The 15,983-nt window shown below is 47.6% G+C and overlaps 4 protein-coding genes across 4 annotated transcripts; 1 reads left to right on the forward strand and 3 right to left on the reverse strand.

The window, feature by feature from the left end:
• Nucleotides 1-223: 223 nt before the first annotated feature.
• On the forward strand, nucleotides 224-2,842 carry F5891DRAFT_1212751 (uncharacterized protein; the record flags this gene model as incomplete). The annotated part of the gene is made up of 9 exons (XM_041369238.1): nucleotides 224-556; nucleotides 604-690; nucleotides 736-1,228; nucleotides 1,275-1,435; nucleotides 1,487-1,798; nucleotides 1,877-1,924; nucleotides 1,970-2,215; nucleotides 2,352-2,533; nucleotides 2,584-2,842. 9 exons carry the CDS (start codon nucleotides 224-226, stop codon nucleotides 2,651-2,653), a joined length of 1,932 nt encoding a protein of 643 aa, XP_041217860.1. The 3' UTR covers nucleotides 2,654-2,842.
• A 2,394-nt stretch (nucleotides 2,843-5,236) lies between these two features.
• Nucleotides 5,237-5,704, reverse strand: F5891DRAFT_964621 (WD40-repeat-containing domain protein; the record flags this gene model as incomplete). Its single annotated transcript, XM_041376110.1, has 1 exon — nucleotides 5,237-5,704. The coding sequence occupies one exon, from the start codon at nucleotides 5,702-5,704 to the stop codon at nucleotides 5,237-5,239; it is 468 nt and encodes a 155-aa protein (XP_041217861.1).
• Nucleotides 5,705-11,113: 5,409 nt separating this feature from the next.
• F5891DRAFT_1131630 (uncharacterized protein) lies at nucleotides 11,114-14,263 on the reverse strand (the record flags this gene model as incomplete). The annotated part of the gene is made up of 11 exons (XM_041364692.1): nucleotides 11,114-11,299; nucleotides 11,321-11,457; nucleotides 11,520-12,397; nucleotides 12,453-12,603; nucleotides 12,627-12,960; nucleotides 12,988-13,027; nucleotides 13,112-13,260; nucleotides 13,313-13,630; nucleotides 13,686-13,764; nucleotides 13,821-13,896; nucleotides 13,927-14,263. The coding sequence occupies 11 exons, from the start codon at nucleotides 14,261-14,263 to the stop codon at nucleotides 11,114-11,116; spliced, it is 2,685 nt and encodes an 894-aa protein (XP_041217862.1).
• Nucleotides 14,264-14,579: 316 nt separating this feature from the next.
• Nucleotides 14,580-15,308, reverse strand: F5891DRAFT_986912 (uncharacterized protein; the record flags this gene model as incomplete). The annotated part of the gene is made up of 5 exons (XM_041377839.1): nucleotides 14,580-14,674; nucleotides 14,826-14,903; nucleotides 15,051-15,121; nucleotides 15,169-15,234; nucleotides 15,286-15,308. The coding sequence occupies 5 exons, from the start codon at nucleotides 15,306-15,308 to the stop codon at nucleotides 14,580-14,582; spliced, it is 333 nt and encodes a 110-aa protein (XP_041217863.1).
• Nucleotides 15,309-15,983: the final 675 nt, after the last annotated feature.

Raw genomic sequence — 15,983 nt, forward strand, 5'->3', positions numbered from 1 at the left:
CGCCTAAGTATCCTTTACTTTTTGCATCCCCATTTACCATTATATAAGAGTCTTGTGCACACCTTATGACACTGTTCACAGGCTCGGATCACCTCGTGCAAGATATTTTTCCGGCAGGTGGAGATTGAGTCGTGTTTGAAGCGGTTGAGTGAGTTTTTAGACTACTTAAAGGTGAGTACCTGGAAACTGTCAGCTTGGTGTCTCATCCCTCCAATTCTCAGCCATGCCCGGTAGCCCTAGTAAGAAAAAGAGAACGAAGTGCAAAGCTCTGGACTCTGATCTCAAGGCACTCGAAGGGCAAGCAGGCTCAGAAAAGCGATCGCAAGCTCATGCTAAGGCATCAACTAATGATGTGGGTGAGTCTCAGCCTCGACATTCGGGTTGTCCAGGTGCAGGGAAAGGAGGTAGGGGCGCCCAGCTGGAAAAAATAGGTGCTATCTTGGATGCTCCTGCGTGGACGAGCCAACCGAAGGGCACCACATCCCTTAATTCAGATTTTCCCGTGAATCCTCTTGCTCCAGAGTTACCTTGCAAGGGTCGTGGGAGTCAGTCCAAAGTATTCGCTCCTAACGATTCGAGAAACAACACTGATCGGACGCGCAGATTAAGCAGCCCCCTCCTCCTTACACCACTTCAGAGACATTGGATTCAAACACCACAGTTCCCAGACCACGCCCCAAGAAAATTAAGGTAAGTTTTTAATCCTCAAGCGCTCATGTATTAATTCTACTTAAGAAAATTGTTGCTCCTTCCCTGAGCCTTGAGACCTCGAACAACCAGCCCACTTTCATTCAACGCGAAGTTGGCCAACGGTACAGATTTTCTCCACCCGTTGTTCCTCCTGGTACAGAGCCGGATCTCCAAGCACTCAACAATCCATTCGTGGCTGCAGCCAAGGCTGCCAAGGAGCAACATGTTGCATCTCACAACTCCCATCTCATTGTTGCTGACGCCTTCGAACGTCATCCTCCTGCTGCTCCTACCAATGACCATTTGTTACAGCAGGTACTTTCACAGCCAGTTATTGCGAACCTGTCGGATGATAATCTTGATCCCACACTTTGGTCAATCAACCAGGGCGACTTCGGACCGCAAGACACAGACACTGAAGGTTCAGACGCTTCCGAGGAGGGGAGTGATAGTGAGGATACGTCTGATGGAGACGATGATAGTACAAACCAACAAATTGGTTGGGGAGAATCTAGAGGACGCCATAATGCACATCCTGGTACGTGATTGACCATTGTTGCTGCGATGGCATTAATCAGTGACAGGTTTTTCGGAGGAAGTCCAACCATCCCAACCTCGGGTTGCCGTCGCTCTTCCTACCGACTTCGAATTCCAGCACTCGTGGGATGAAGATGATCAAGCAGCTGGGACTTTGGCGTTCGATGATGCTTCAGGCAGTGACGATTCGGAAACGGGTGCCTCCCAGGTATGACTTATTGATATATTTGAAGTGAGCTCACATTTTCATAACTTCTAGCCAGCTGATGTACTGGAACTTCACCATAAGAAAAATGGTCGTCCTCGCCTTCCTGATCCTGCCCTTCTGGACCTACTCCGTGGTGCCGAAACGGCCAATACATCAGGTTCAAAGAAGAAGGCAACCAAAGCATCCAAGGACCCTGGCGATGGTCCCAAGTCCACACAACTAGCCTGGTACAGTCCCCGCTGGAAGCGCTTTCTCGAGGAAGCGAAGGGAGAGTGTCGTGTCCTGCACACCCTAGAGAATGCATTCCTGAAACTTGTCCCTGACTTATCAACCACCATCACAGAGTTGCTCTCAGCTTCTCTCGTTCAATGAATCGGAGATGGTAATCAAGTTGAAGCTGGTATGTCGTCACTTCCCTTTTGATATTGTATTGACTCGCAGCATCCACCAGATGTATGGCCTGCTCGCAAACCTGATATGGCAAGACTGGTATGTATCTTTCTTGTCATGAGCTTGTGTCTCATTTTTTTTTAGTTATACGATGATCTATCAACTTGGCGGTCAGACCTCAAGAAGATAGTTGTCGCCATCACTCCTTCTGTATATGCTCTCATCCCGCCGACCGATCTTTCCACTCAGGAGCGCGCGAATTGGGTCAAAGCAGCTGCTGCAGACTTGCTGGATAAGTCTAAATATTTGCGCGACGGGAAGGATGAATTGGGGAAGACTAAAAATTTTGCTCACCCTGGACTTCGCGAAGCCGCCATTCTTTTCCTCTACGTAGGGTCTTATTGCATCGCTCATAGGCGACCAGACATCTTTTGCAAGCAGATACCACTAAATTGTTTAGCTCTCGTCGCTACAGCGATATCGTCTCAATATTAACAATACTGGGAATGTGCTGACACTTTTTTAGTTCAACTGTGTCTTCGATGGTCTCAAAAAAAACGGGAACGGGAAGACTTACCCCAATTTTTCGTCGAAGGATTACCTGTGCATATACAACAGAATGTTGAGACTACTCGAAGACATTATGAACGACCCTTATCATGGCCCAAAATTGGTGCAGCGGCTTCGCGAGTGGGCGGAAGCAGGATGGTATGGATATGAGGCTTTGCATAGTATTCGACACTAACTAGTTTATCTAGGGCCGAGTTTTGCAAACTCAACAGCACCGACACATCCAAGCACATCCACCTGCAGATAGAGCTTGATTAGAAGGAGCTCCTTGTCTACCAGTCACTAATATTAGCTATCATCGGTTTTCTTTTTCATCATTTTATGTCTCTGACTGTCATGTGATTCATTTGGTTCAATATATGATCATTGTGCGCTATTATATAAGCTCCACATTATCTGTGAATGTCTGTACAGCAATATATGGTTATCATTGTGCGCTATTGTACAAAGCTCCACATTTTTAAAGTTGTCTGTGAAAGTCTGTACAGTAACAATTGGAACTTTTTAAGGGTTTCTGGGAATTGCTAGAGGGATCTGTGAGTATGTGTACAGTTATTCACAAAGTAAGGTGTTGCTGTAGTGAGCTGGCAAATAGGGACCAAGCTGTAGAACTGGGACACTGTACAGCTCTGTACAGAGCCTAGTGATTTACTGATGTGGTAGTAAAGTAAGGAAGACTTGAACAAAATTTCGAATTTTTACCTTGCTGCAAATCTACTGTAAACCAATGTCGAAATCTTGGATTTGCAGAGCTGAATAGCCATGGAATAACAGGTATTTGCGAGGTGTAGGTATTGGTCGGGAAATATGATAAGGCGAAGTCAGAAAATGGTCTGATTACATTTGTGACCTTCCCAGGATCTCTCAAAATTTGTGGCACATCGACTTTGGGTGGGGTTTACTGTTGTCGTCAGGTTTGGGTATGATTATACAACTTATCTATCTCGGAATAGGGTAGGACTATTTTCTCGTTTCCGCAGTGACTGTTTCGAGTTTGTTTTGCTGGGTAGAACCGGCAGAACCGGCAAAACTGCCAGTTCTGCCAGATGGCAGAACTTAGGCTGAGTCGACAAATAGTCTATTACACATGTAACACTACTCAAATGACAACCCCAATGATGCTATCATCATTTGCTCGTCCCAACTATCTTCACCACCGCCATCATGGTCTACAACATCGATCTCGTCCGCGGCTGCTCGTGGTATGATCCCTTGGTCAACACGGAGAAACTCCTTGAAAGTAGCTTTGCATTTGCTTGTTTCATTTGCTCTTCTGACAGGGGGTAATCTGCATATCCGAGCAAAGATGACACCACCTTATGGTTCTTCACTGGAATGATGGTGCTACTAGCAGCAATGACATCACCTGCAGTGGCAGACTGGGAACTACCTGTGAGGATGGTGTCTGATGTTGCAGTATTGCCTGTCTTTTTTATGATGAAAGAACATGCTTGTTGCCGAAGAGCAGAATTGACTTTTGTGCACTTGTTTGCGATATGATTGGGAAGGAGGTTGTCACGGCCTTGGATACGTCCACCAGGAGAGTCGTCACTATCACCACAGTCCTTACACTTCCAAAAATAACGATTGGAGTTGTTAGAAACTTTTCCTAAGCGCTCGAAGTTGTGATGATTTATTCAAATCGAACAATGCACAGTTATTGTTAACTTTAAAAAGATCACTCTCCGCGACTGTTGTGCTTCTGCCAGGTTCTGCCAGTACACTATTGAGAACCTTCTGCCATCTGCCTGGCAAAACCGGTATTGCCAAAGCTGTTGGCAGAACTCTGCCGTTCTGCCCACAACACTAGCCCACGTGTTTATGCCCATTGAACGCTCCAACTCCCTCATGATACTGACAGACTCCTTGTGGTTGTGTGAGCGGTCATCGAGATATGGGGTCCAATCTGCTTGGTAGAAGAGAACAATTTTAGGAGCAAGGAACTCTTGAATGGTCCATCCTCGCGTGTTCCAAGTGCTATTTGCGAGCGCACCAGACTCTGATGAAGGAGGAACATCCGATAGGTAGATGATGGTGAGCGCTGAGTGGTGATACCAGACGAACATGGAGTTGACTGATTGCTGGAGCTCAACATTGTTGTTCTGGTCGATGCAGCACGTATCGCTCCACGCCCAATGATGCCCCATATCACGCACAACTTTGCAGAACTTCTGCAACTTCACCACGGTCCTGACCAGATCCAAGTCATATATGCCCCTGCCCTGAATATCTTGCAGCAGCGGCTCGTTCCTTTCCCATCTATGAGATAACATGACCCAACTAAAGTACTTCGTGACTGCTTCTTTGAAGGGTTCCCTTTGGAGCAGGGCATGCATCACCAACGAATGTAGAAGCTCTTTGTACTCTGTGCTCTCCGTGAATGCATTGATCTGCGCGTCTCGATTGCACAAATGTCCAGTAGAGGTGTTGATTAGACGAAGTGGAGCATTTTCCAGTTGGGTGTGGATGGCTCGTCGAATAGCATCTTCTACTTCAGATGGGCTGATGAATTGTTGGCGTAGCTCTGCAGAAACTGTAAGTCATCTTCAAGTTGGCGCTTGAGTTCCATGGAGCTTACGTCGTATCTGTGGGTCGGGTGCATCGTCCAATTTGGAGAGCATGATTTTGAAGGCCTCGAATGCATCATCATAACGCTGTGATCCACGAAGCGCTGTGTGCTTCAATTCGTACCCAAGATAAGATGAAGAGTTAAGCTCAACAACCTACAAACATAATCACAAATGTGAGAACAACAACGGATATCGTCCGCACCTTTTCTGCATCGGAAAGGGCCTCCGCATAAAGCTTTTGGTCCAACTTCACCTTACTTCGATGTGCCAATTACAAGGAATCGGTCCCTAATGCTGCGCAAAGTGTGTTCTCGATAGACCAGAGTTGAAGATTTCCATACTTGTCTCCACTCGCAAGCAGTTCTCCACTGGGAGAAATTGCAACACAGAAAACCAATGCGGTGTGTTCGAGTGCTTGTTCTATTTGTTGGTATGACCTTGTGCTCCACAGGTGCATAGTCTTATCTCCCGAGGCAGTGGCAATGAAAGAGCCATCGGAAGAATTGGCAAGTGACCTAATGTAGGAAGTGCAAGGTTGACCGATTTGTGCCCCATTCGACGAGTCCCAAAACTTGATTGTTTTGTCCGCTGATGCAGAGATAAGTTGCTGGCTGTCAGGCAACCACACAACACTGAGAACGAATTCTTCATGAGCGTCGATTTCGAGAAGGAGCTCGGCGTTATCGGTGCTCCAAACCCGAATGTTGCGCCATGTTCCTGTAAGCCTGCAGCTTACCATTGGATACCATCACTTGTTTGTGCATCGTCATTTGTTTGTTCATTGTTTGCACCGAACAGTATATAGACCTGACTGCCCCTTTGTTCGTATCTTATCTCTTACTGTACCACTCAATCCCATACGCTCATCCATGTATCTGTGTCTGTTGTCTGTTAGTGTCGGCTGTTGACTGCAACAGCCTCACACTTGTTTTTTACGTTCACTGAGCGTAACTACTCTGTTCACCGCACCATTCACACCATTACATAATTCAAACCGCACCGTCGGGTATTGGCCTTGTGGGTCAACCCGTGGTACATAACTCAAACTGCCTCCCTGCCGTACGCGTATTCCTGTTCTTCCATCGTCCATCACAACAAGGAGTCACTCTAGGCTTGGAGCAACACTTAACAACAACTCACCGAGTTGGTTGTCACCTATTATCGATCACGAACTATCGCCCCTCACTTCCATCGTATCTTCTCATGGGGATCTGAGAATGCGCGCCTCAAATGACGCGCATATATCCACAGATTCGGACTCAACCGACTCTAGCTGCAAAACACACGCCAACCCTAAGATGTCCTCCAAGGTGGCACGTGTAGAACAATCTTCCACAAACAAACCCCCCTTCCTCACCATGGGCGAAGTGACGCTGGAGGCCCTGCAATCATGGGAAATGGGCTGTGCCCAATTCTTCATGCATAAGAACATCGCTGAGGACGATATGGTGAAGAAGATTGCCTGGGGGATGCAAGACCCGCGAATTCAAGATTGGTACCTTACGAACTAGGAGCAGATGGACCTTATGACATTCAAGGAGTACATGGCGGAAGTATGTCGGGTTTGGTTGCCGTCTGGGTGGGCAGATATCGTTTGGCGTAAGATGTTAGCATCTACGCAGGGACAACGCCCATTCAGCGAGTGGGCAATCGACGTACAAAGCCAGAACACTCTCCTCCGAGGCACAGCCTCTCACCTAACAGACGTTAATGTTCTATATCACTTAGAATCTCACATGAACGTCAAACTAGCTGCCGGCTATCATGCGGAGAATATTGTGGAGGACGACCTTCGGTTATGGATCAAGAAGGTGCGGATCCTTGACGAAAAATGTTTGCATTACCTAGCAAGGCAGAAGGAAGCCATTGAAACAGCTCTGTGCACCGAGCAGGCACGCTCTAACATCGAGAAGAAGGCTGGGACGACAAGTTCTAGCAACCGCTATGCGGCGAAGAGCTCCACGACCTCAAAGGGTACAGGGACTTTGAAGACGTTCACTCGCCTACCTTCTCTCACTGACGGCGAACACCTCCTGTTGAGGGAGAACGATGGATGCTTTAAGTGCAGAGAGCCATTTGCAGGCCACACATCATCAAACTGTGTCAAAGGGTTTCCTGATGGAGCGTCTTACAAGACTCTGACTGCAGCGGCAGTAGCCGCTAAGAAGAGTAAGAAGAATGTGGTGGCTTTGGTCGAGGTTGAGGAGGAGAGCGACACGGTCGCTGTAGTTATGCCGTCTGCAGTGTTGGGAGATGGCACTGACTCGGACGATGAGTGCGTCGCCCCACTACAAACTCCTCACCTCCGGTGGGATTGTCTGGTAGACAGTCCCAATGTCTCTTCTTCTGTCCAAGTGTCGGCACTGATTGATCACGGTTCATCCTTAGTTCTTATTGGTGAAGATCTCGCCAACAAACTCGGTTTACATTGTTGTCAACTCGCCAAGCCGTTGCTAGTGTCCATTGCATTCTTGAAGGACAAAAAACAATTTCTCCTTTCGCAATACGTCAAGCTTTCATGTACTTCTATGGACCATGTTTACAGATCACGGACTGTACGGGCTATTGTTGCTCTGAATCTTTGTATGCCTTGTTATTGGGAGGACCGTTCCTCCAGCACAATTGAATTGTGGTTGATCACGAGCTGCGTACATGTATTGCTAAAGACGCTAACTACGATCTTCTACAGCCTATTGTGGTTCCTCCTGTTCAGTCACGGACAAAAGGATCGTGGGGACCGGATTTGCTGTGGGCGAAGAGGAATGTAGTGAGCGAACTGAAGGCGGTCCTTCCCGAATGGAAGGACATCATTGATGACGAGTGCGAGGCAGTCAACGGCATAGACGTCGTGGCCACAATACAAGCACGTATCGACAACCTGGTGTACGAGGATGAACTGAAGGACCTCGACACAAAATATAAGTCCAAATTTGAGGACCGGTTCCCAGTGGATATCCCGCATAATGACACTATGCTGAGTGATGTATTGTTCTGCTTGAACCTAAAAGATGCTAACAAGGTAGTCCAACTATGATCCTACAACTGCCCAAAGAAGTATAGGGCTGCCTGGAAGACTCTGCTAGATTCACACGTTGAAAGCGGAAGACTTAGGCATTTGGACAGCGAGTGGTCATCTCCCTTGTTCATCATTCCAAAACCGGATCCCACGGTGCTGCCGCGCTGGGTTAACGATTTCCGGCGACTAAACATCAATACAGTGGCAGACAACCACCCCTTGCCACGTATCGACGAAATTCTGAAGGACTGCACTAAAGGGAAGGTCTTCGGAAAGATTGATATGACTAACACATTTTTTCAGACACGCGTGCATCCCGACGATATGAAGTACCTGGCCATCCATACGCCATGGGGGAAGTACAAATGGACAGTAATGCCTATGGGCGTGTGCAATGCGCCCGCTGTCCATCAATGGCGCATGACGGCAGCCCTGCGACATCTCATCGGGAAAATCTGCCATGTCTACCTTGATGACATTATCATCTGGTCTCAAACGACATCTGAACATGAAGCAAACATTGAAAAAATGCTAGAGGCACTGCGAAAGGCGCACTTGTTCTGCTCGCTAAAAAAGACCTCACTATTTAATGCCGAAATTGACTTCCTAGGGCATCACATCTCGGCTTGAGGTATTGAAGCAGACGGGTCGAAAGTGGCTCGTATTCTGGATTGGCCACGTCCGAGGAAGGCGACAGAAGTTAGGTCATTCCTGGGTATGGTTAGATACCTTGCAGAGCACCTTCCAAATGTCGCGAAACACGCGAGAATACTCAATGCGCTCACGATGAAAGCAGCTGAACTTAAATTTCCACAATGGTCGAAAGCGCACGAGGATGCTTTCGTCGCAATCAAGGAGCTAGTAGTAAGTCCGAAGTGTCTAACAACTATTGACCATGATAATCCAGGGGATAATAAAATATTCCTGACGTGCGATGCTTCGGACTATGCCACCGGTGCTATGCTCTCGTGGGGACATACTCGCAAATCGGTGCATCCAGTTGCGTTCGATTCCACGCAATTGAGGACGGCTGAACTTAACTACCTGGTGCACGAAAAGGAATTGCTGGCTATTATCTGGGCATTGAAGAAGTGGAGGCTGGAACTTCTTGGTGCACACATTGAGGTTTACACTGATCATAGGACCCTACAGAACTTCGCGATGCAACGGGATCTTTCAAGGAGGCAGGCGCATTGGTCCGAATACATGTCGCAATACGACTTAAGTATTCACTATATCAAGGGCGAGGATAATGCTGCGGCAGACGCGTTGTCACGTCGTAGCGAGGGTGGTACGTCTTCGGACACATGCGCAGCCATATTGACAATTCAGAGCAACCCAAACTTGCATGTGAGGATCCTCAAAGGCTATGACGAGGATCCATGGTGTCGACACTTAAGTGGACTGGTGGGCTCCTTGCCAGGACTGAGGAAAGGAGAGGGAGGGCTGTTGTTACGACGTGTGTCGCGTGCGGACTGGGATGATCTAACAGCGACGATCACAACAGTGATATCTCGTGCTGAGAGTCCGAGGTCGGCTCCTACAGAAGAGCAGGAGTTGCGTACATTTGTGGAGGCGAACGATGATAGCGGTTTACAGGCAGAAGGGGTCTCAAGTCCTTCTGAAGGTACGGATCTGATGTCAAGCAGGTAGCTTTAGCAAGACAAAGGTTTCGAGGTAAAACCCAGTAGGATTAAAGTAAGGAACATCTACTTTAATCGTCGACCTTATATAAGGCTACTCTATCGTATCTAAGCTCAGCTTGAAGCTGGGTTCTAATCTGCTTATCTATCGAGTCAGAGATACCATGCATGAGGCAGGCTTCTATCTAGGATAAGGACCGCGAGGCGTCCTTCTACCAGTACATGAGGCAACACGAGGCTTGCCTTCTATCTTGATATCATAAATAGGTCTTCTAGACCTATGTCGTCATCTGTTCGTCATAGCGGTCCAGACCGCTTATCTAAGCCGGCATCTTCCGGGCTTCTCTTCTATCTGTCGTCTGTCATCAAGGCCTAAAGGCCTGGGTATCGTGTCGTTGCCGTGCAAGGTGGCAGAGGGCTGGTCGTGTAGCTGGGGGCTCACGTAGTGACTGTAACAGCTGTTCTATGTCGCGGATCGTTTAGTGGTGCCGAGGGTTGACAACTTGCGTGAGCACCTGTTTCACACCGCTCATGATGCCGCTGGGCACTTTGGCACTGATAAATCTTATGCACTGTTACGTGGGTCATATTATTGGCCCAACATGAGAAAAGAGCTTATAGAATCATACATTCCTTCATGCGCGGAGTGCATGAGGAACAAGTCAAAGACTACCACGACGCCTGGGCCACTGCACCCGCTGCCTATTCCTGAAGGCCATAGTGACTCTGTGGCGATCGATTTTATTGGTCCACTGCCTGAAGACTGCAGGTATAATATGCTCATTTCAATGACTGATCGTTTGAACGCAGACATTAGACTTGTACCGTGCAAGGACAACGTCAGTGCAGAACATTTCGCATCACTCTTCTTCGACAATTGGTACTGTGAGAATGGACTGCTGAAAGAGATTGTGTCTGACCGCGATAAGATCTTTTTGTCGAAATTCTGGTGTGCGTTGCATAAACTAACAGGAATTAAATTAAAGATGTCTTCAGTGTACCATCCAGAGACTGATGGCACTAGCGAGCATACTAACAAGTCGGTCAACCAATGTCTGCGGTACTTTGTGGACAGAAATCACACAGGATGGGTGCGCGCGCTTCCAAGGGTCCACTTTCACATCATGAATTCCGTAAACGCCAGTACCGGTTTCTCCGCCTTTCAGCTACATCTTGGAAGATCACCGCGCATGCTACCTGCAATAGTGGAAGAAGAAGACATACAGATGACGAAGACACTGGAGGAGCAACGGGCCAACGCACTGCTTTCACAGCTCAAACATGATGTTACATCAGGAAAAATACCAAATCCTCATAGTCATAGTGGCAGCTATATAGCGCTACATAGGCAGTGTAGTACTATGTAGACATCCAGGCTACTATATAGTACTACATAACTGGTGTAGCCGAAACCAGGACTATGTAGAGCTTCAGGTGACGGTAGTAGCAATCTGTAGTCATTGTAGCACAGTAGCAGCAGTAGTTAGTTCTAGTCACTACAAGTGGAAATACAAAATGTTTCAAGGTCAATAAAAGTATTAAAATAAAAATCATGTGCCGTCTCATAGACGTTTGCGCTCGTCCACCCAGGGTCAACAGATGGTCCCATTTTTGGAATGAGGTGACACGGACGAACCATTTCATCAAGATGGATCACGGCTGCATTCTGATGCAGCTGATGAGTTGAATGCAACACTTGACGCAGGCCAGAGGAGGGATCTGGCTCCCGAAGTGGTGTGAACCACTCGACATAAGCTAGTGCTCGGGAGTTCATTCCAACTAGAAACTGACGAGGGAGGGTAAAGATGATATGAACTTGTGCAACTCGCACACCTAGTACAGTATCCATTTCAGTCAGTGTGACATTGAAGCATTGAATAGTAACCAATGCTTACTTTCGAGTGTCCGCAAATTCGTCGTCCGAGCACCATCACTTATCAGCGCCATATCGAATCTAGCGGGGGACCAAGGTTTTCGGCTGGCAGGACCAGGCTGCACTTCAGGTGTCACTCTAATGTGCCACTGCTTTGGTGAGTCACTGGTGTGTGGATCAGGCGGGGTAACTATGATGACTTGTCGATAAACATCAAACTGGTCATGTGGACCGGGGATGATGTTATTATGTGGCATGTGCTCGCGCATGAAAGATTTGAGGGCGGGGAGAAACATGGTGGCGCCATGTGCAGTGATGAGGCGATCAACGGACTGCCGAGGGTGTGGAGGATGCTTGGCAAGAATACGGATCACATCAGTGGAGGATGACGCAGTGGGGGATGACAGAATGGTGTTTGTGGGGGCAGCAAACTCTTCAATCTCGGCGTCCAAGTCTGAATCCAAGTCATTTCTGCGGTTGGGATATGTGTGACTGGACACTGTGGCTGACTGGGATCGTTCCAACAACCAATCAAAGTAAGAACTACGTAGGAATACAGCTTCCTGCCATTGAAGCCATAAGGCCATTTGCTCCTCGTAGTCGCGTTTGTTGCTGGCACGATAGGTGTCTTTTGCGAAATCAATGTGTAGTCGTTCTGGAAGCTCAGTGTTGAAACCGTTGGTGGAACCAAATAGAGTGATGGACTTAACAAAGTGTGAGATTTGATGTAATTTAGGAATGTTGAAGTGTTCGCGAACTTCAAGCTCTTGCAGGATGTCTTTGTTGGTGTGAAACACCGCAAGCGCGCTCTCCAGACCATCGAGGGATTCAGCAGTGTGCATTCGAAGCTGTGCATAATATGAAAAGTCTAGAATGGCTTGTGCAACTACTAAGACTCGACTAGCATTAATTGTGTCAGTACAGCCTTTGTTGAGCACGGCTTACTAATGCTTACCTTGGGACAGCACCAGCGAGCAGACCAACAAAGACACACTGCATTTCTTTATGCTCTGTACCCGTCCACTGTCTCACAGTCGAGATACCCTTCTTGAAGTGCCGAAGTCCAGGGTAATCTGGAATTGCTTTGAAGTGTGAGTCCATTTCATCTTCACCGACAATCTCAAGACACCTTTATGGACCTGGTGGAGGAGGTCAGGTGTGAAGGCAAGAAAGATGTCGGCGTGAGGGAGATTTGCCCAGAATGGGTTGAAGACGGCGCATAATCCATTGTCGTTGAATTGAATTGGATGCTGACCATTCTTCCGCTTCTCTAATATATCTTTTGTCACCTCAGGGTCCCGCATCTGCGAAGTCAACGGATCCCCTCGTTCATCGGCAGCGACCAAACACTTCGGACACCGATTTTCTTTACAGCATGCAACAAGACATTGTTCTGGGAAATCGGCTACATAAGCAGCAAGGATGGGGAAGACTCGACAGATTAACGAGTCAGTGCAGACCATCTCAACACCATTTCAACCGGCAGCAACGAGGGGTTTGAGGAGCAAGGACATGCAGTGGTGGAAAAGCCTGTAACCAGCAAGGGAGCGCGCGTCAGAAGTAAAGCAATCAAGTTTTCCAGCAGGTAAGTATCCTATAAGGACCGTTGCTCACGCTGATGTTTGCCGCCTCTTCTCTTTTGCAATGTTTCCAATGGTTAGGTACATGGGCCACGCTGATTTATCGCCTCGAAATTGCGACAGACAAGTTTTGTCGGACACAAGAATTATGGGTGCGATTGTCACACCTTTCGGCAACAGTTTCTAGACGCCATAGGTAAGTACTTATCATTTTCGCTTTTCCGGGTGTACTTACTTGCTTGTCGCACCACCAGTCAGCCGTCCACATGTCATCAATTACTCGGTGAAGTCCTGCTGGGTCTCTGTATGCTCGCGCAGGTGTGTACACCATGTGATCACGGAACAATGGATTTCCAATGAGGTCTTTGACGCACTTGACAGGATCTCGCATCCAGACTTCGACTTCTTCATGCAGCGTCTGGCCCTTCTCATCTGTTTTATTTCCCTGGACCTTAACCTTTTTGCAACTCCAGGCTGTCGCGTGTGGAAGCTCATCGACTTTCTGGAGGAAAGATCTGTTATTGTGAAAAGAAGGTTTCGTTTGGTTTTGTGTCTATCGCCATGGTGAGTACAAATCCTTCAAAATTCAACACTAAACTTGAACTTACTATCGGTAATTTCAGAAACTCGTCTGTTCGAGTCTGGCCAAGGTTTTTAACAAGCCATTCGGCGAGTCCCCATTCCTCCCTTGTGACCTGAAGTTAATTGCCTTGCAGATATGACAGGCAATGATTGGTACGTACCCACCATCGAAGGGAGCCCATTTGTCCTTGCCCATACACTCCTTATACTCCTGAAACCTCTCAAAGCCAGTTTTGCCTTCACGCAGTGTTTGGCCAGCGCCAACACATTGTTCAAAATATTGTGCGTGGTCCTCATCTTCAACCTCCTCAATGGTCACCCTCTGATGTTTTGGCACTGCTGGGTTGTCTGGATGATCGGGATTGAAAGACTCAGAGCGTGAGCGGTGATGGGGGGAATACGAGGAATATGAGTCAGCATGAGCTGAGTCACTGTTGGTGTCGGCTTGGTTTAATGTTCCTAAATGAGCCTGAGGTGCGCTAATGTCTTTTTGAGTTTCAACCAGCAGCTCCCACTGCCTTCTACAGTCAGGTTGATTATTGATATGTCTCCTGACACCTCCCTTTGAGCCCATCTCCTTGGCACAGAAATCACAGTGAGGCATGGTGAGTGGGGTGCTTGCTAACTTCAAAACATTTTTTGATGTTCTTTTTTAAAGGCAGGCCCTGCCGGCACACTACACTACCCTTGGAGACGACTCTTGGAGACGACTTTTGTTTGCGCGCTTCAGGCCTGTCACGGTGGATTCAACTTGTTTGCACGCTTCAGGCCTGTCATGGGGGATCCAATGGATGACATTGAGGTCGTATGACTCGAGAACAGCGAAGATTGCTCTATGGTGAGTGTTTCTGAGGTTGCTTTCTAACTTCGTAATATTTTTAATGAGTTTTTTTTCAAGGCAGGCCCTGTAACTAACCCTTTCATGGAGGCACCGATCTGGTGCGCACTTCAGGCCTGTCACGGTGGATCCAGCGGATGACATCGAGGTCATACGACTCAAGGTATGTCTCTCCCCCTTGAAGATTGCTCAGTCGACAGTGCTGATCCAGAATCACTGTCCGACTCTATCCTCTATCACTGGTTTGGACTACTGATTACTAATAAGTGATTTTAAAATGCAGGCCCTGCCCTGGTTACTGTGCCACACTACACTAGTCTCGATATACCATGGGCGGCAAGCACTAATTCAAACAGTTGCGCCCATTTGGCCTCCTCACAGTGCCTCACTTCTGCCTCCCAGCGCTCTACAATGAGTCTTCACAAGTTTGCTTGCAGTAAGGTGAGAGCTGGACCCGGCACCATTTCCAAGAGCTGCAACTTTTTTGCATGCTCGCAATTCTTCAATTCCGCCTCCCAATGCTCCATAATTAGTTTTTGCAAGTAGGACTGACTAACCATGACAGGGCTGGGCATTTGGTGAAACGGCGGAGGAAGTGGATACATAGGCTCATCAAGCTTTGGCCTGCAAGCCGGTGAGCATTGGGGCTGTGATGAAGACATGCAACTAACCTTTTGACAATAATATTTCCATTTTTACTGGTAGTGGTTTTGTCGCCTATGGCTGGGGACACTGGACTATACAATTTGTCAGAGCACGCCGGTGAGTGTTTGATGCAGACTACATACCGCTTGTAGACTGAGATAACCATGGTAGGGAAATGTTGCACTGCAGTAACGGTACACTCGCTGCTTTTATCATTTTCCATCTGTTGATCACAGCTTTAGCTCTGAATTTTACACGCCCTGAAATCAACAAAAAAATTCAAGGTTTAGATGTCTTTGTTTATGTCTTTCATAGCGCTATAAAATCAGCTTACTGTGAGCTAATGTTCCCTTGCAGACAACCATGGCTACCAGTCGCAAGGTCGCCTCGAAGCACGCAAAATTGAAGGACATGCAACCAGCACAATGAGTACCACCACCTACACGCACCGCAAGTGGTCAACAGTGACGCCCGACTGAAAAAGAAAACTACCGTGGTAAGCCCTGACAATATTGAGCGAGAATGTCTCACTCACTAGCGACTCTACAGTCTCTGAGTCTCAGCACGTCACCTATCGCCAAGAAACCAAGGAAAAGAAGATAGAAAAACAGAAGAAAAAAGCACTGAGGGCTGCTTACGATGCTGATCCCAACAGCTTCAAGGAAGAGCCATCTGAGCTGCGTAGCGACATTGATAGGGCAGAAGAAAATATGGTACGTTCACCCATTTTCTTTGATGCAACTCAGAATAATCACTGATTAAATTTTTTATTTAGTTCTCAGATTGCGACATGGTGTCCAAGCTGTCCCAGTCCAAATCAAAGGTACTGACATTCAGTGCT

This window comes from Suillus fuscotomentosus, assembly GCF_016647785.1.
Source record: "Suillus fuscotomentosus strain FC203 chromosome Unknown F5891scaffold_136, whole genome shotgun sequence".
Lineage (NCBI taxonomy): Eukaryota > Fungi > Basidiomycota > Agaricomycetes > Boletales > Suillaceae > Suillus > Suillus fuscotomentosus.